Below are 18795 nucleotides of genomic sequence, written 5' to 3' on the forward strand. Positions count from 1 at the left end.
GAGGGGCCGCAGAATCGCTGAACCACCCCGGCTGGGACAGACCTGCCACACCATCGAGTCCAGGCTGTGCCCGATGCCCACCTTGTCCCCAGCCCAGAGCTCTGAGTGCCACCTCCAGCCCCTCCTTGGACTCCTCCAGGGATGGGATCCAACCCTCCCTGGGCACTTCCAGTGCCTGAGCTCCCTTTCCATGGGGAAATTCCTGCTGCTGTCCCCCCTGAGCCTCCCCTGGCCCAGCCTGAGGCCGTTCCCTCTCCTCCTGTCCCTGTTCCTGGGAGCAGAGCCCGACCCCCCCGGCTGTCCCCTCCTGCCAGGGACTTGTGCAGAGCCACAAGGGCCCCCTGAGCTCCTTTTCTCCAGGCTGAGCCCCTTTCCAACTCCCTCAGGAATTCTCCAGACCCTTTCCAGCTCCCTCAGCTGCTCCAGCCCCTTCCCAGCTCCCTCAGGAATTCTCCAGCCCCTTTTCAGCTCCCTCAGCTGCTCCAGCCCCTTCCCAGCTCCGTTCCCTGGCTCCAGCCCCTCCATGTCTGTCCCACCGTGAGGGGCCCAGATCTGGACACAGCACTCGAGGTGTGACCCCGGCAGTGCCAGCACAGGGGACAGGCCCTGCCCTGCTCCTGCTGCCGCCCCATTGCTGCCACAGGCCCGGTGCCACTGGCCTCACCCCCTGCCCACAGCCAGGCTCGTGTGTTATCAACCAGCACCCCCAGGTCCGTCTCTGCTGGGCTGGTTTCCAGCCAGGGCAGCTCCTCTGGGGCTGGAGGGTGAGCAGGACCAGCCCGGCTGTGTGAGGGGAGCCGGTGTGGGAATGCCGAGAGCCAGCAGCACGGCCCTGGCACCGCCGGAGCTGCAGGAGTGACCCCACCAGCTCTGTGCACTACGTATCATGTACATTGTGGAACTCAAGTATAATTTTCAGAGTGAAACTGCCACAGGATGTGTTAGTGAAACCTATGGAGTCAGGACATTGATGTAAAGCCCTGCTGACAAACAATGCTGCCTCAGCAGGGACACACCAGAGAAACCAGCCCTGTCTGAGGCACGCTGACCAAGGTTGGGTCACACATGGCCCCACTCGTCCCTGTCACACCAGGCAGGCAGGGAACAGCCAGCGACTGCTGCACCAAACACGAGGTCCTGGCCGTCAGCTCTTCCATACCCACAGCGAGCAGATGGTGTTGAGCTCCTTCCTTCCAAAAGGAGCACGTGTAGGAAACCACGCAGTGAGAGAAGTTGGTTTATTCTGAGTTCTTCAGTGTCACATTGGCCAAAAGACTTCTCAGCTTGTGTAACATTTGTTTTCTACATGTGCGGCTCAGCTCTAGTCAGGCTCGCATAAAGTTACCCACATCAATCCCCAAGGTGGATGAGATTTAAATATATCGGCTTTAGGATGAGGAAGGCTGAATCAGCCCCACTGGGATTCCAAACTGCAAATTCAGAGAGTTGCAAGCACTGAAGCCTGAGGACATGGTTTTGAACTGCACTCTCAGTCATAAATATACAGGCCTCAATGCTCATTATTCCGTACCATAATCAGCCTGGATTCTTTCCTCCCTGTATTTTGCCTTTGAGGGGCAGGGAGTTCACCGATGTCTTGGTGAGATGAATGAACATCCCCGTTCTCATGCTGAAGGAGAGGCAGGAACCGTGAAGGGTTTTAGCCATGAATAACCTCAAAGAGTGACGCCTGAGAAATGCTGGAGACACAAGGACAAGGCAGGGTTCTTGCAACACAGGTGCCTTTGAAGGAGCTGGAACAAGAGCTGCAGGCACTGACAGACTCTGGTTTCACCTTTCCACAAGAGTCAGAATTTGCACTGAGAATTTCCCTGCAGTGAGGAGCTGTCCTGATGACATGCATGGATTTACTCACTGCCAAGGTGGGATTACATCCCTAAGTAAGGCTGTAGCAGCAGTGGTAATTAGCTGCACAGTGATTGACTTGGACAACACAGAGACTGAAATAAGATGGAACCTGTGCATGTCCTCAGAGAAGATGCTGGAACGTATCCTGGAGAAATGGCGAAACCATTTGTGTCAAAGCCATTTTGGGGCCAGTGGAGGCAAATCACAGCCTAATTAGTCCATCTAGTCTGAGCATGACTGACTCCAGAAGGGTAAGAGCAATTTCTTCCAGCTGCTCTCCCTGTATTTATTTTTATTTTCTTAGATGGGGAAGCTCAGTAGAAAGAATATGCTGTGGTTTCAGCACATGACTGGTTCTGCTTTCATTTCCCAAGCAGTTTGAGGCAAATCACTTCATGCCTCTGTGTTTTTTGACTTTTTCTCCAGTACAAAATGTCTTTTCTCCCAAGAGACACTTGAAGCTTGAAGTCATTGATTTTAGTGACTTCCGTATGGGATGTGCTGTGAAAGTGTTTGAAAGCAATTGAAAGTATGACAGAAGTGCAGTGGAGTGAATCCTCTGAAATCTTGGAGTTGTACATGTGTTCCTTTAATTATTGTGTACAAATGAGCAATAAAGGGAACACTTTTAATCTGTACATAGTAATAAATATTCAACACTAAAAGCTAGATAATAAACCTCAAAAGCAGGGTGTGTAAGCTAAACTAGTAATAATTGAACAAGACATTAAAACTAGATCTTTCTTCTAACCTCTTAGTGCTAAATTACCCAATTAAAAAAAGCTTAAAATGTTCACATGACAAAAACTTTCTCATCATCAATTCAAAAGTACTTCTGTGTCCCTGGAGGCAGACACACTCCATGTGCAAGAATTGCATTCACAGGGTTTGAATATACATAGATCTCATTTCCCACTGTGGAATAACATCCTGAATTAGAGTTGTATAATTAAGCTGGAGAGGTTTGTTAAGGATTAATAAATGCTGTCTAACAGATGCTACTCCCCAAAACATCACTTGGCCACAAAGACTTTTTCTGCTTGGGACCATCTTGTGTTTGAATCATCTTTGATCTTTTTGCTCAAAAAAGCCAAACTGTGGCTGGCCCATCCCTGGAGGTGTCTAAGGCCAGGTTGGATCGGGCTTGGAGCCACCTGGGATGGTGGAACGCTCATGGCAGGGGTGAAACTGGATGATCTTGAACCATCCTGTGACTCTGCGACAGCCCATGCCCAAGGAAGCTGCCCCACTGCCTCAGAAGCAGCAGGTTCTGCAGGTGTGGGCTCTGTACGGGGTTTTGGACATGCAGGCAGCTGCAATTTCAGTGTTTGTTGCAACAACAAAAGCCACTCGGTCACATCAGGTCTGCTGGAAGGAGGAGAGCCCCAGCGAGCGCAGCCACACGTCCCACAGCCATGCAGAGCCGGGTGGAAGCACTGCCTTGCTCACTGGTGTGGAAAATTATGCTCCAATAAGCCATGAGTATTGTGAGGAAGAGGAATGAAAACAAAGGTAGCATTGAATTGGAAGACTTTCCCAATGGGAGTTCCCTTCCTCTGAAACCAGCAGCAGAAGCGAGGGGCAGATATGGAGCGATGCAGTGAGTTGTGCTGGATGGTGCACGGGGCAAGGCAGAGCTGAGCTCCAGATTGGCTCCACAGAGCACAGCCAGCTCAGAGCAGCCTGACTTTAGGGGCCCCCACTCACTCATCTCACCAATGTCCTTTGTTGCTCCGTTATTTCTTCAGCCTGCTGGAGAAATCACAATTAACCAATGGTTAATTTAACTTTGCTGTCCAGAGTAAATCCCTTACTGCTTAGGCTGGCAGTTTTGAACCTGGTGAGGAGTGAAGTCCTGACAGCTTTGTCATGGGAACCTCGTCTGTAAAATGGGAAGGGACTGGCATGGGTGCTCCCCAGGGCTGCCTGTTCCTGCATTGCCCTCCACATCAGCCTGGTGTGACCCCAAAAATATCCTAACTAGGATTTGGGTGCTGCTGGGAGAGGTTAGATGTGAGTGCAGCTTGCAGGAAAGAGCAGCTCCCCTCCAGATTATTTCTCCTTTTCTTATAAATTGGGGTCAGAAGGTAAATGGAACATGCTGGAGCAGGAAGAGGTGACTGATGCTGGATATAATTAAAAAGACTCTTTAATTACAGGATTTAGAGAGAGGATTCTTCATGGAGATAATTTTTTAATTGTTGCTGTTTCAGGAAAAGAATCCCAGTGCTCCCAAGCAGTTCCCAATAGCAAAAGGCCTGGTCTCTGAGCACTGCTGACTCTGATCCCTTCAAGATGGGGCAAAAGAAAATCCTGTGTTTATTAGAGCTCCCCCCCTTAAATTTCAGCTTCTCCTGAAGAGAAGTGTTTGTTTCCTTCCATCTGCTGCTTTTGCAAGGAAGGAAAATCAGCCTGTTCAGACACCAGGAAGTTCTTCAGCATGGGAACAGCTCGCTGTAACTGCAGGAACAATAACGGGTAGAAATTATCATACCTAAAAATACCCTGCATGCGAGTCACACGCATAACCCAGCCCGGAGCAGCTCGGAGGAGCCCGGGGTGGATGGAGCGAGTGGATCCGCGGGATGTGCTGGGTGTGGGCAGCGCGGGGGCACCTGCCTGCCTCTGCTGCACTTCTTGTTTTCACCAAAACACGTCTTGCTTTTGAACGGAGCTGTCGGCTCCTCCCGCATCTTTGTGCGCCGCAGCTGCCCGAGCCACTGGCAGGGGAGATGAAAGCCAGAGCCTGTGCAGTCAGAGCCATCCGACACTTGGATCTCACCCATGCCATCCCCACAAGGGCGCTGGGTGAGCAGCTGGGGGGCTGCAAGGCCGATGTCAAAGGCAGCAGCTCTCCAGACGTGCCAGGAGAGCCAGGGCAGGTGAGGTGGGGAGCAGGGGATGAGGTGACACTGCCCGCTCGGGGGGCAGACAAAGCCCGCAAGTCACCCCGGTTGTTACCCTAGAGCTCACCGCCGAGGGAAGTCCGTGGTGTCTCCTGCAATCAATTCCTACGCGGGCTGTGCCTCCAGCATTTGCTTTTCCGAAATTTCCGAGCGCTGGGCGCGTTTCCACGGTAACGCCGAGGGATGCTGAGGGCTCTGCGGAGCGGCGGTGCCGGTGCTCTCCCTGCCGAGCCCCGCTGCAGTTTCGGCTTTGCACACCAGAAGCTGCAGCTGTGGCACAACAGGGGTGATGTGGGAACGGTGTGTGTGCAGGTCACCGGCGCTCACCAGGTGTCGTTTGTGCCGGCAGCATCCTGGAGAAAGGACTGAAGCAGCTCCAGGATGGGAAGGGTGCAGACCTCAGCCGGGTCCCCATCCTGTCCATGCCAGCGGGGCACAGCCCCCGGTTAGCCCAGCACCACGCTCCGGTGCCTCTGAGCCCTCCGGTGCTTGATTTCTGCCTGTGTCCGTGGAACCCGTGGGTCTGTGGCACCGAAATGGCCCCGATGGCACAAGCGAAGAGCCGGGTCCCACAGAGCCAGAGCCCAGGCTGCCCTGCCCTGCGGGAGAGCCGGGAATGCCGCTGCTGTCAGCTCCTCACCCAACACCAGCCACCGAGAGACCCGCCCGTGGGCTGACACTGCTCATGGAGACATGGCCATGCCATTTATTTAATCTCTGTGGCCTAAAACTCTTCCCGTGTCTGCCCACAGGCGTCCGGCTACAGCCCGCCACACCCGGCATTCCCGTCCCGACACAAACCAAGGGCTCTCCAACACGACACAATCCCGGGAACACTGCTCCTAGCCAGGGCATTTCAATTATTAAAATGAGAAGGAGCTGCATGGGCCGGATCCCAGCAAAGCAATTTGTAGCTCATTCTTCCTTCCGATGAAATTGAAAAATTCATCTAACTTTGAAGAGCTTTGCATGCCAACAATGAACCAAGCCTGTGCAAGGAGAGGTCGGGCACATTTTCATGAGAGCTTGAAGGCAGCTGGAGCAACAGCAGGAAGGTGTTTTGGGGATACCACTGTGCCAGGAGCAGCAAGGTCACACAGAGATCATGGTCCCTCCATCCCCCAGAACGACCCCAACATGCCCCAAAGTGAGTCCCTACAGAACAGTTCGAGTGTGAGCAGCTCGTTTTGGTGGGACAAGGCTGGGAGCTTCCCTTTGGGGCTGAAAAGCTGAAGGACAGAGTCGGGTGGAGCCCTGCTGTGACGGTGACGCTCCAGCAGAACCACATCGAGATATTTCTGGCCATTTTAATGGATTTGGAAGAAACATTTATTCCCACAGCTTTCCCCGGCCAACAGGAATCCTTGCAGCGAGGTGACCGACCCGAGCGGGCGCTTGACAGCCGCAGCGCATCACTCCGGCTGCCTTCAGCCGTGCCAACGCCATCCCCGCTCCGGTCCCGTTCAGCCCCGCTCCGGCCCCGTTCCTGTCCCGCTCCGGCCCCGTTCCTGTCCCGCTCCGGCCCCGCTCGGCCCCGCTCCTGTCCCCGCTCCGGCCCCGCTCCGGCCCCGCTCCTGTCCCCGCTCCTGTCCCCGCTCCGGCCCCGCTCCGGCCCCGCTCCTGTCCCGTTCCTGCCCCGCTCCGGCCTCGCTCCGCTCCCGCTCGGCCCCGTTCCTGTCCCGCTCCTGTCCCGCTCCGGCCCCGCTCCTGTCCCGCTCCGGCCCCGCTCGGCCCCGTTCCTGCCCCGCTCCTGTCCCGCTCCGGCCCCGTTCCTGCCCCGCTCCTGTCCCGTTCCTGTCCCGTTCCTGCCCCGCTCCAGCCCCGCTCCGGCCCAGCCGCGCTCCCTCCCGCGGGGCCGGGCCCGGCGCTCTCCGCCCAGCCACGGGGGCGGCCCGGGCGGCGCCTCCCGGCCCGCGGAAGTGATCCCGGGCAGGGCGAGCCGGGAGGAAGCGGAGGCTCCGGGCAGAGGTGATCCGCAGAGGAGGCGGCGAGCGCGGGCAGAGGCGATCCCGGGAGGAGGCGGCGATCCCGGGCGGCTCCACCATGAAGCTCATCATCCTGGAGAATTACTCTCAGGCCAGCGAGTGGGCGGCCAAGTACATCCGCAACCGCATCGTGCAGTTCGGGCCCGGGCCCGGGCGCTTCTTCACGCTGGGGCTGCCCACAGGTGGGTGCCGGGGGACGGGCGCGGGGCCGGGGCCGAGCGCGGGCCCTGCCCCGGCTGAGGCGGCCGCTCCCCGCAGGCAGCACCCCCCTGGGCTGCTACAGCAAACTGGTGGAGTATTACCGCAACGGGGACCTCTCCTTCAAGTACGTGAAGACCTTCAACATGGACGAGTACGTGGGTGAGTGCCGCAGCCTGTCCCGTCGCCTCTGTCCCTGCCCGGGAGCTGCCGGGCCCTTAGCCCGGCAGAGCCTGGTGGTGCACGAAATCCACCTGTCCAGGTAAGATGGACAACATTGCACAGAGTTACAGCATCGGTTAGGATGGAAAAGACCTCTGAGATCATCGAGGCCAGCCTGTGACCCCACACCGCTGTGTCAGCTAAACCATGGCACTGAGTGCCACCTCTGTCTTTCCTTAAACACCTCCAGGGAATTGGCAAAGGGGGACAGTTTGAAAACCTGTGGAAGAAATATGATATTTTTCCATAGGTTTGAAAACATATGGACAAAACTGGACACTGGGTGTTGCCCAGTATTGCACACACTATTACAGACACTGCTGTATGTTTGCTGCACTCAGGTACTGACCAGGTAAGGAACAGCTTATCACTGCAGTGTGCAGCATTAACTTCCACCTTTGCTCTGGCATTGTAAAGGTCCCTTACAAGGACCACTGTGTTCCCTGAGTGCCCTCTGGTATCTCCTGCTGAGATAGCAAAGGACTGTCATTTCTGAAGTCGTGATGAAATAGTCTCCTCAGAAGAAATAGATCCAAAGGTGAAAAAAAATACAAGCTAAATATTTGCTAATGCTAATTTTGTCCTGGTCAGGAGTTTGTTGGGTTTTTTTTCTGTGAATAGTCAAAATCAAGCAGCATTAGGGAATAAGCAGTCCAGTGTGGGTTTACAGCATTCAAGGCAGGGTAAATATGCAATAATTATAATTTTTATTTTCCAGGCTTCTGCACAGTTTTTTAGTAATTCTTACTAATATGAAATGGGAAAAAGGTACTGACAGATGAGGCACAGCACACACCTGCTTTTTGAACATCTGTTGTATGTTAATATGGGCATGTGTCTTACAGGAGCTGATTTTAATTCTGGTATTTAGGGAAATAAAAACAACTCTGAAAGCTGAGGGCATGACAAGGGACAGAGAGAGCAGTGCTGTGTCACCAAAGCCACTGCAAGGGTATGGAAATGCTTTGTTGTGTGATACTGCTCCAGCTGCCTTCAGTCCTGTGTGCTCTGTTACCAGGTCTTCCAAGGGATCACCCAGAAAGTTACCATTCCTTCATGTGGAATAACTTCTTCAAGCACATTGACATCTCACCAGAAAACGTCCACATCTTGGATGGAAATGCCCCTGATCTCCAGGCAGAGTGTGATGCATTTGAGGAGAAAATCAAAGCAGCTGGAGGCATCGAGCTCTTTGTTGGAGGTGAGAACCCGAGAGCAGCAGCCTCTAAACCCTGTCCCAAAGGTGGGCCTGTCCTCCCCAGCTCTCATTTATTGCCAGGGTTGTTCATTTTCAGTGCATTTGCAGTGAAATCCAGCCCACAGTCCCTGGGCACTGCTGTGTCCAGCAGCCTTGTCTCCCCACGTAGCACTCCCAGCTTTAGGTCTCTCAGTGCAGTCGGTGAATTGTTCAGGAAATGTTAGCAGGAGAAATGGGAAGGGCTAGAATTGTACAAATACAAAGTGTTCATCAATTGTCAGAGGCAACAGGAAACTGCTGGGAGTAGCTTTTCCCACACAAGCTCTTCCCATAAGGTTCTGCCACCTACTTTGCTTTGCTGTTGTCCCAGAGCAATCATGGAATTGTCTGGTGGCTTCTGAGGGGGCTCTTGCTGTTGTTCTACCAGACACGAATCTGAGGTGGAGCAGAGGAATTGCAGGGGTTTTTCTCAGCTCTGTGTTCCCAGGAGCACTGCCTGTCCTTGTCCTGGGAGAGCTGCTGGCTCTGCTCCCACAGCTGACCCTCTGCTCACGCTGTCCCTGTCCCAGGTATCGGCCCCGACGGTCACATTGCCTTCAACGAGCCGGGATCCAGCCTGGTGTCCAGGACACGAGTGAAGACCTTGGCCATGGACACCATACTGGCCAATGCCAGGTTCTTTGATGGTGACCTCTCCAAAGTGCCCACCATGGCTTTGACAGTTGGAGTAGGCACTGTCATGGATGCCAGAGAGGTGAGGAAATAAGAAGTGTCTTCCTGCAGTCCCTCTGGAGCAGCCAAAGGTTATCCTGTTATGGAGCAGCCACATGTCCTCTGGAGTAGGGTATTCCTGCCACAGAATGCCTGATCCTCCTGTCCTCTGGCATCCTGCAACACCTGGAGCCTCTTGCTCCGTCTCTGCTGGCACCTGTGTTTGTGTCACCCTGCATCTGCTGTTCCCCCCAAGAGCCAGGAAGGTTTGGGAGGGTGATTTTGTTTAGGGATCTCACCTGGAGAGTAACTGCAGAAATCAGTTTGAGTTGATGTCACACCAGCTGGTCATGAAAACTGTGTGGGAGCGTATTTACTGGAGTCTGTTCCTTGATCTACACTTGTTAAATCTCAGTGTACAGATGCCCAGAGGATCACTCCAGTGACCCACCAGGCTGTGGTTTCATTGAGGGCTGAAGCACCCGAGCAGCAGCACAGAGAAGTGGCTGTGGGTGACAGGGATGTCCCCATTCTCAGCTTGGCAGGCTTGGGCTCTCCCTGACCCCTCGTGCCAGGCCCTGACTGCCCCTCTCTGTGTCTGGGGGTGCAGGTGATGATCCTGATCACGGGAGCCCACAAAGCCTTTGCTTTGTACAAAGCCATCGAGGACGGTGTCAACCACATGTGGACGGTGTCGGCCTTCCAGCAGCACCCCAACACCGTGTTCGTGTGCGACGAGGACGCCACGCTGGAGCTCAGAGTCAAAACAGTGAAATATTTCAAAGGTGAATGTTTGACCAGGCCAGGCAGCTGTTTTGTTACATTTTTAGGAGCCACGAGCCATGCTTTGCAGAGATGTTGCTGTATAAGTAACTCCCAAAGGAGTATATTCCTTAAATATACTGCAGTAGTACAAGTGTGAAGGTAAATGCTTAATGCTTGGTGTGGAGCAAAGGCACAAGGACAACAGCAATGTCTAATTCTATTAGCATCCAATGAAGGAGAACTTTCCTTTATTATGTCTACTTAAATTGTCTTTTGCCTCTCTCCATCAGGTTTAATGCTGGTTCACAACAAGCTCGTGGAGCCCTTGTACAGCATGAAGGAGATGGGAGCAGAGAGGAGCCAGTCCAAGAAGCCATACAGTGATTAATGTGCTGGGGCAATGCTGAGCCAGCTGCTGAAAACAGCTGGAAGGGAATTGCTGCAGAAACTGATCTCATATTTGTTTTTAAATTAGCAGAATGATTGTATGGTTCCTTCTCTCCTTTAAAGAGACAGATGCCAAACACCTGCCTTAATTACCCAAAGGAGGATGGGATCCAGTGTTCTGTTTTCCACAAATTTCTGCCACCAACTCACTCTCTGAAGGAAATGAAGAATGAGTTGTTTTATCTGTGAACTGACTGTAATCGTGGACTGAAGGCTGCAGAACTGAAAAGTGAGGATAAATGAAAGTACAACAGAAACAAGTGGGTGATCACTTTGGGGTGTATTCCTTGCAATTAGGACAAGTATCTCGTGTTACTCCTTCCTCCTCCATGAGACACTCACATTAGAATCCTGGGAAAGAGGATTGTCCAGCTGGAGAAAGGAAAGCTCAGAGCAGCACCCAGAGCCACGAGAAGGCAGGAAGAAGATGGAACCAGGGAGAAGATGGGAAGGGACAGTGGGGCCTGAGTGGAGACACGATGCTCACGCTGGAGAGGATAAACCCCACAGTGGGAGCAGCCAAGCAGTGGGGCAGGATCCCCACGGCTGTGCAGGCTCCTTAGGAGGTTGCCAGGACCTGACTGGATAAAGCCCTGGCTGAGCCCTGCTTTGAGCCACATGCTGGACTTGAGACCCTCAGCAGAAGAGGCTGCAGCAGCATCCCCCACACGGGGTCCATAGTGCAGCTCAGGCACCTGAGCATGGCACTGCTGTCACACACAAAGCCCTTGCTCATGTTCAGGCCCAGGTATGATTTGCTATGCCTGGTGCTCTCTCTTCTCCAGAATTTTCTGTTTCTCTGAGGAAATGCCAAACCAGCCCCAAAGGAAACACTCTGTTCCTGCTGGCTTCAGCCTCTGTTTAAGTACAGACACCCCACACAGCCAAGACCCCACCAATTCTGAAATGTGATTCCTGGGATTTCTATCCAGTGCTCTCGCACGAGGGGCAAGAAAACTGGGAAACATTTATTTTCTTTATATAGAAATTTTGTAAGTTGTTGATCTGTAATGTAAGTTCCTTCACTAAATGTCTTTAAATTTTTTAAATGTTGACATTTGCCTGTATGTGGTGCTCGGTCTCAGTGTGCTCATGGTACCAAAGCTGTCCTGGAGGCAGTTTGGTGGGAAGGGCTCCTGCTGCTCCCCCCTTCCTGCCCAGTGTTTGCTGGCAGGTTTTTCTCAGAGGGAAAAGCAGGGCCCTCAGGGTGGGAGGGCATCCACAGAAATCCCGTGAGCAGAACACATCCTCTGCCAGCTGCAGGTGGGAGCTCTGGGCTGCCAAATCCATGCCAGAAGGAAGACAAACAGGGACACTGTGTTTGCCATCTTAAAGTGAATTTAGTGCATGTGAAAGGTGCAGGAAATACAACTCAAACCATACACAACGTACACTTTTCCTACACACTGACCTAGAGATCCAGCTGAGGTGAGATTTGCTCTTCCTTTCATATTTTTAATCTCTGTCCCAGTTCCAACAGTGCAGTCTCCTCCTCTGCAGAGGGAACTGAAGCACCACTCGTTTTGGCCACACATCCCAGGACAAATTCATTAACTCTCAGTCAGAACTGAGTGAGCTGTAATCACCCTGAGTTCCTGAGGAGTCTCAGCTCCAGAGATTTCCATCCAGGCCCTACTGCTCTTGAACACAGCACATGCAACTTTAGTTTTCAAATAAACTTTTAGACTGTTCTGCAACTGGAAAAACTTGTAAAAAATCAGTGTTTGCCTCCAGTAATCACCTTCATACTCTCAAAACCACTTGCTGAGATTTTAGGAGAAACAATTTGGTTTCTGAAATAATTTGAAGTGCAAAACCAGTGGAAATAAAGGATCTAGTCCAGAAGCAAAAGTATCAACAATCAAATTTCTTATATGAAGAGTTAATAAAAAATAAATTACTTAATCAACTAAGAACACAAGGTAATTGTCAGTATCTTGAGGAATTCAAGTTCATCTCTTCCTGATACTTTTCACCCTCTCACTGGTCACATCCTCAGCTCACTGCCTTGGCACTCACCCCTGCCAAAACAAGGACAGGCAACATGAGGGAATCCAACAGCAACACTGGGAGTCACCAACCTCTCAGAAATCCCTGGAAATGGCTCTTGGTCATTTTCTGCCCAAGCTCTCAGGGATGCAGCCAGCGAGAAGGGTTGGGGATAATCAGCTTTAATGTCATCAGAAAGTACCAGTGACAGAGCCAGAACTGCTTTTCAGAGAAGCACATCAGGAAATTCATAAAAGCAACAAACTGTTGCTGAATACGGAAGAAATTCTCTGTATTGTATCAGGAAACTCCCCCAGCCCAAGCAGCTCCAGAGAGAGCACTACAGCTCCACCAAACCACCCCAAGCCCCACAATATTCATGATCCAAGAGTCTCCAGGGGTCAGTCTCCCTAAAGGAAACCCCCAAAATACTTCCAGGATTTGAGGCTTCAGTTTTATCTGTTGGCTTTTAAAAAAGGGGCACCTCTTGGTATATATTTTTCCAATGGTTTTCCAATTTCTGGCTTCTTTAATAATGGACGTGTTTGTTTGGGCATTCCACGATGATCCTGATCCCATGATGGGGAAAAGTCTCCTTTGGTTTTGGCAACAGGCTCTGAGGTGTGAATGTCCTGCAGTGCAGGGCAGTTACCACTCTTCTGTCACACAATGGAAGTGAAAAGCAAACAAAGGACACACAAAAAGCATCTGCCTCTGGTTCCTTCACCTTTTGGTGCTGGAGGAGGCTACTGATCATCTTCCACTTCCCAGAACTCCCCATCATCAATGTGCATGGCTTGAAACAATCTGCAAGACAGAAAATCAGTGATATCAGGGCATAAAGAAAGTCAAATAAAAACTATCACCATAAATGGAAAAAATTTGATTTTTTCCACCACCAACCACCATCCATGCCCTGTGGAAGGGGCAAGAGAGGTGGTGCCATTGTCACCCTCCTGGGACCTGCCTGTCACCTGTCCCACAGCAGCACCTCTGTCCCTTGGCTCTTCCCCAAGGGAATGGGAGGCAAATCTGCAGCTCCTTAAAGCAGCTCTTCCCCAAATCCTCAAGCTGCTCCTGAGCACTGGCAGGGAAACACTTCCCTGCAGGCTGTGCCAGCACAGGAGGGGTGAGGTCATGACCTGACCAAAAAAAATCAGGAATAGGCTCAGAAGACTCCTACAGAATTTTAAAACCAAAGTTCTTAAAAAGCAAAACCACATCCTGAATTACTCCCGATTTTTACTGTTTGTGCAAATATTTGAGAGGAGAAACTGTGTCTTAAACTGTAGTTACAAATTTCAGGTTAAGAATCTGGGAGAGACTGTAAGGAGAAGTAGGAAACAGGTGTTTCAGCAGAGCAGGAGGTCCCTGAAGCACAGACCTGTTGAAGCAGGGGGAGGAGGGGTCGTTGAAGTGCCTGTAGGGGTTGGCCCGGGACAGGGAGCCCATGCAGAGCCAGCAGAAATACTGCATGCACCCTGTGCAGGTCATCTTGTTACAGCCATCCAGTTTCTGGGGGAAAAAAAACAAGAAATGGTGATAGCAGAACCCTGCTGTGGCAGGCTTCAGTCCCTCCACCAGCCCTCAGAACCACAGCAGTCAGTGAACACATCCTCCCCACACTGGTTTCACTGGGAGCTGGAATCCAGCACTGGGAATTGGTTATAATACTAATAATACTGGAAATTAGTATTTTTTCTGAAGCTGGATAGATTTCCTGTCTCTAGTGTGAACCAGAGGTAGCCTGAAACACCTGGCAAACAAAAGGGTTCATACAGATCCAGAGTCAAGCTGGACCTGTTTAGTGTGGGAGCCTGACCACCTTTCACTAATTGTACTCCAGTCCTTGGGATCCACAAACATCACCTTCTCCTTGTCACACAGAAATGGAAACTTCTCTCAGTATTTCCAAGAGATTTCTTGTCCCTAGAGGCTCCAACACCCCAGAACTGCCTCCTTGGGGGTTATTTTCTGTTCCATGATTCCCCAGCCTTTCCCTCCTCACTCACCTCGATGTGGGTCCCACAGCAAGGACAAGACTTGGAGTTCTTTTCCAGCCATTCCTTACTCTCCATCTCCTCCAGGGCTTTCTGAATCACTCTCTTGCCATAGCGTTGTTCCAAAAATCTTTTATTTGTCTCATCTGCTTCTAAATACTCATTCCTCAAATCCATTAATTTCTCTGGGGGGCAAAATCAAACCAAACCTTTTGTAAGATATTAGATATAGAAGTACAGCTAATTGCAGCATAAAGATTCTCGAGGAACAGTAACATCATGAATTAAAAAGCAAGAAAACTATTAAAATACATAAGATGGTAATATTAAAACCAAAATTCAGCAGTTTTACACTGTTTTATTATAAAAGAGATCTGTTGATGGAATTAGAACAATGTAAAACTCTAAATGGAAATATTTTTTCTGACTATATATTTAATGAAATTCTGTCACAGGATTTTGAGGCCAGACAGAGAAGCCTCCACCTGATTCCAGTATTAACTCTGCCAATACAAAGTAGTGGAAATATAAAGAAATTCCTGTCCTGCTACAGCCTCTCAGCATTTGACAATCAGCAGAGTTTAGGGAGCTCCTGAGCTGAGGAGTCTCACCAAAGGAATATTTAATTGCCAGCAACAGCCCTCCTCCAAATGAATGTGCCTTTCAGAAAGCTCAGGGTGAGGAGTTGCCTTGCTCAACTTTGGACTTTTCCAGCCAAGATTTAGCTGTGCCTGTGGAGCCCAGGAGGAGGTGCCTCACCTGCAGTGACCTTGCAGGGGGACACACCATGGTAAGTCATCTTGCAGAGGGTGCAGAAGGCGTAGTTGCAGCAGGAGCAGATGCCCATGGTGCAGCCGGGCTCCTGCATCACGGGGGTCTGGCAGCCAGGCCGGGGGCAATAAACCACATCAGCCATCAGGTCCAGGCTGGACTGCAGCAGCAGGCGGTCATAGCGGGCAAACAGCTCCTCCCCAACCAGCTCCTTCACCTGCAAACACAAACAGATGCAGGGAAGAAATCCCTCACCCACACCCACTGAGGCCCTGGCACAGCTGCCCAGAGCAGCCGGGGCTGCCCCTGCACCCCTGGCAGTGTCCCAGGCCAGGCTGGACAGGGCTTGGAGCAGCCTGGGACAGTGGGAGGGGTGGGAATGGATGGGCTTTCCCACCCAAACCAGTCTGGGATACTCTGATTCCTTGTATCTGTAATTCTGAGCCTGCTGCAGCAACAAACAGCAAGTCAGTGAAAAAGTTCCAACAGCTGGGATGAATCCACTTTAGAGTCTCCTTCAGGTCACAGAGAATCAAGGATCTGCTCCCAGGAAACAAGGGACAGACAAGAGGAAACTGCCTCAAGCTGTGCCAGGGGAGGCTCAGGTTGAATATCAGGAGGGATTTCCCCATGGAAAGGGTGCCCAGGCCTTGGCAGGGGCTGCCCAGGGAGGTTTGGAGTGCCCATCCCTGGATGGATGTGGCACTTCATGATATGGTTTAGTGGCATGGTGGGACTGGGTCAAAGGCTGAACTTGGTGATCCTGGAGGTCTTTTCTGACCTCAATGCCTGTGTGATTGCCAATGTCCACCATGCAGAGCCACAGCCTGGCCCTGAACTCGGGCTGGGTTCCAGAGCTCCACAGCCCCTGTGCACGGGAATTACCTGGCCTGGAGTGGCGACAGAAGAACACTTGGGCTCGGGGCAGTTGAGGCAGTGCACCTGTCCATCCCTGATCTGGATTTCAAAGTAGTCCTTCAGGCAGGCTTTGCAGTACACGTGGCTGCACTCGGTGAAGTGCATGCACTCACTGCCCAGCTTCTCACAGAAGCAGATACTGCACGAGTACATCTTACTGTTAAAGCACTTCCTCCTCTGGGCCTGGTCGAAGTCCAAGATCTCCCTGATCAGACTGGACAAGGATTCCACATCCTGCACAGCCCTGGCATCCACGATTTCCTCCTCAGCTGTGGCAGAGCCTGTGGCACCCCCACAGTCCTTCCCAGGCTCGAGGGGCCCCACTGGTGTCCAGCTCTGCCCCTTGCCCTGAGGGCACATTGTCAGCTCGTATGGAGATGAAATATTCAGGTAATTCAATGTTTCCTCCTTCAGAAACTGCATCCAGGCAAACAGGACCACACAGCCTCGGTTCTCTTCCCACACATTGTCCAAGTGTTTGCAAAGAGCGCTGAGCTGGGAAAGAACAAAGAATTCCTGATTTCAGTAAGTTTGAGTACTCTTCACTGGGCTCCTCCCCTCACACAATCCTTAGTGCAAACTTTGATTTCAGATTCAGCAGTTTTTATCCATAAAATACATGTAAAATAGTTCTCACAGATGCAAGTTTTCCTTCCTCAGAAAAGTAATAAAATGAAAACCAGCAAGAGACAAAAGAAGAGCCAACTGAGCAAGCAACGTCACTTGTTTTTTTTACTTTGCTTAACTGTTAATTACTAACTTACTCAGCAGTCAAAATGTAAAAAATCCTCTGCAAACCTGGGCCTGGGAGAGCCATTTCCCACTGAGGGTGAACACGGGCGGGGAGGTCGATGGGTAGTCAGGTGGGAGCTCGAAATTCAGCACGAGGGGAGGCAGGAAGCACACGGAATATTCAAACCCACTGCTCTGGAGGCTCTCTGTGGAACTGCCTGAGCCAGGGCCCACCGAGGCAGTGGGAGAAATAACAGAAAAATGAAAACTAACCAACTGTTGCTGTTTCTGACAGCACCCCATGTCTGTTAGTTTGATATATTTCTGGGGTTAAAACTTTGTTCCACCCTAAATAACAAAACTCTCAGTGCAGTAAAATGTCACAGGGTTGGAGGTCTGTGATTAAAGCAGTTAAACAGCAGCACCGTGAAATGTCAGATCCTGCACAAACCAGGAGCCTGGAAACACATATCCTTGGGGGAATAAAAACCCAATAAACGAACTTAATTATTCTGAAGAAGTGCTATTACTCATCAGTGATTTTAAAGCTTACTGAAGATGTTCTGTGTTTGAGGATTAAACTGCTCAAACACAATCCCCAACAAGCACAGCAGAGGGTGAGCCACAGCTTTGTCCAGTCACTGCTCCCTCAGGAACACACCCCAACAACCACCTCAGCTTGGTAAAGCCTCCTTTGGGATAACACAAAACATCTCAACTCACCCCTCACAAAAATTTTGAAGTCTTGAGGCAACTCCAGACAAATTCTTGTTTCTCCTCCTTGGGCAGACTCTGCTCTCTTAAATTCATCCTCATCGTAGATGCTGGCCAGAGCCAGCAGCTCGTCCTCCTGAGCCTCCTTGTCCTCTGAAGACATTTAACTTTTCTGTAGTTACCACCACTCTGCAACATCAACCAAGTTAATGCATCCAGTTCAAATTACCAACTTGAGGCATCTATTTTATAGCATAGTAAGATTTAGAAAAACCCAGGTAACCAATCTAAAACAATGTGGAAAATAATTAAAGTATTTTAAAGGTTGGAAAAAAAATATTGATAGCTTTATAAAATTTAAAAAAAAACCCCAAACCTAACAGAATACTGGTCAGAAAGCTGACTGTGTGTTAGCAGGTAAAGACAGCTGTAAGGGGGGAAATAATGAAATATGGAGATGGCACAGGTGACACAGGGACATTTCACTGATGTTTGGAAAAAAACAGAACTCCTAAAAAACACATGAGAAATGGATTAGCAACAGTAGCTCTTGTCCAGCGTTCTAACGCAAACAGTCCTATTATTGAAAACATCAGAAAAAGGTTCAAATTCTGCACAGGCATCTTGTAGCTGCACTCGTGGAGGATCTCAGCTCTACACTGCGGGAGATGAAGGCAGTTTGATGAGTTACCTTTCGAGTCAGGGCAGCGCAGAGGCAGAGCCGAGGAGCCGCTCCCTGAGCATCCCTCCAGGCCCGGACCCCTCTCCTCCCTCAGGGCACGGCGCTGGCCCCGGCCTGGGGCTGCTGCGGACACACAACGACACCACCACCACCGGCTCGGGGTTAAAGTCCTCCCGCTGCTCCCGTGCCCGATCGCTCAGGGCTCAGGGCTCAGGGCTCAGGGCTCAGGGCTCAGGGCTCAGGGCTCGGGGCTCATTTCCAGCCGCAGGAGCAGGGGCCGAGCTGCGGCCGGGCCGGGCCGGGCCGGGCCCTTCCCCGCGGCGATGGCTCCGAACGGCCCCGGGCTCCAGGCCCGGCTCCGCCGTCGCTATGGCGGCTCCGGCCGCTGCCAGTGCTGTGCCCCGGGCCCCGGGGACAGAGCCCGGCCCCCTCAGCCGCTCCTCACCCGCTCCTCACCGGGGCAGCCGCGGCCGGGCCGAGCGGGCCGGGGACAGCGAGGGGAGGCCGGCCCTGCCCCTCGCGGAGCGGCGGCGGGGAGGGACGGGCAGGGACGGGAAGGGAAAGGACGGGAAGGGAAGGGACGGGAAGGGAAGGGACGGGAAGGGAAGGGACGGGAAGCGCCGACGGGCGGAGGAGGCGCCGGCCCGGCCCCGCAGCTCCCCCGGCGGCCGGGAGGGCCCGGCCGGCC

At 51.9% G+C, this 18795-nt stretch overlaps 2 protein-coding genes across 4 annotated transcripts; one reads left to right on the forward strand and one right to left on the reverse strand.

The window, feature by feature from the left end:
• Positions 1-6684: 6684 nt before the first annotated feature.
• GNPDA1 (glucosamine-6-phosphate deaminase 1) lies at positions 6685-11346 on the forward strand. The gene is made up of 6 exons (XM_058849219.1): positions 6685-6942; positions 7019-7120; positions 8199-8381; positions 8948-9132; positions 9700-9874; positions 10145-11346. The coding sequence occupies exons 1-6, from the start codon at positions 6819-6821 to the stop codon at positions 10240-10242; spliced, it is 867 nt and encodes a 288-aa protein (XP_058705202.1). The 5' UTR covers positions 6685-6818; the 3' UTR covers positions 10243-11346.
• A 1105-nt stretch (positions 11347-12451) lies between these two features.
• RNF14 (ring finger protein 14) lies at positions 12452-18655 on the reverse strand. 3 transcript variants are annotated; one of them, XM_058849212.1, is made up of 8 exons: positions 18117-18655; positions 17435-17614; positions 16778-16929; positions 15947-16474; positions 15050-15278; positions 14303-14475; positions 13675-13805; positions 12452-13097 (listed from the first exon to the last, which is right to left on the reverse strand). In XM_058849212.1, the coding sequence occupies exons 2-8, from the start codon at positions 17586-17588 to the stop codon at positions 13037-13039; spliced, it is 1428 nt and encodes a 475-aa protein (XP_058705195.1). In that variant the 5' UTR covers positions 17589-17614; positions 18117-18655; the 3' UTR covers positions 12452-13036. The 3 variants fall into 3 exon arrangements, with proteins under 3 accessions (XP_058705195.1, XP_058705197.1, XP_058705196.1); XM_058849214.1 differs by having other exon boundaries at positions 17435-17578; positions 18117-18271; XM_058849213.1 differs by lacking the exon at positions 18117-18655 and having other exon boundaries at positions 16778-16925; positions 17435-17574.
• Positions 18656-18795: the final 140 nt, after the last annotated feature.

This window comes from Poecile atricapillus, chromosome 13, assembly GCF_030490865.1.
Source record: "Poecile atricapillus isolate bPoeAtr1 chromosome 13, bPoeAtr1.hap1, whole genome shotgun sequence".
Lineage (NCBI taxonomy): Eukaryota > Metazoa > Chordata > Aves > Passeriformes > Paridae > Poecile > Poecile atricapillus.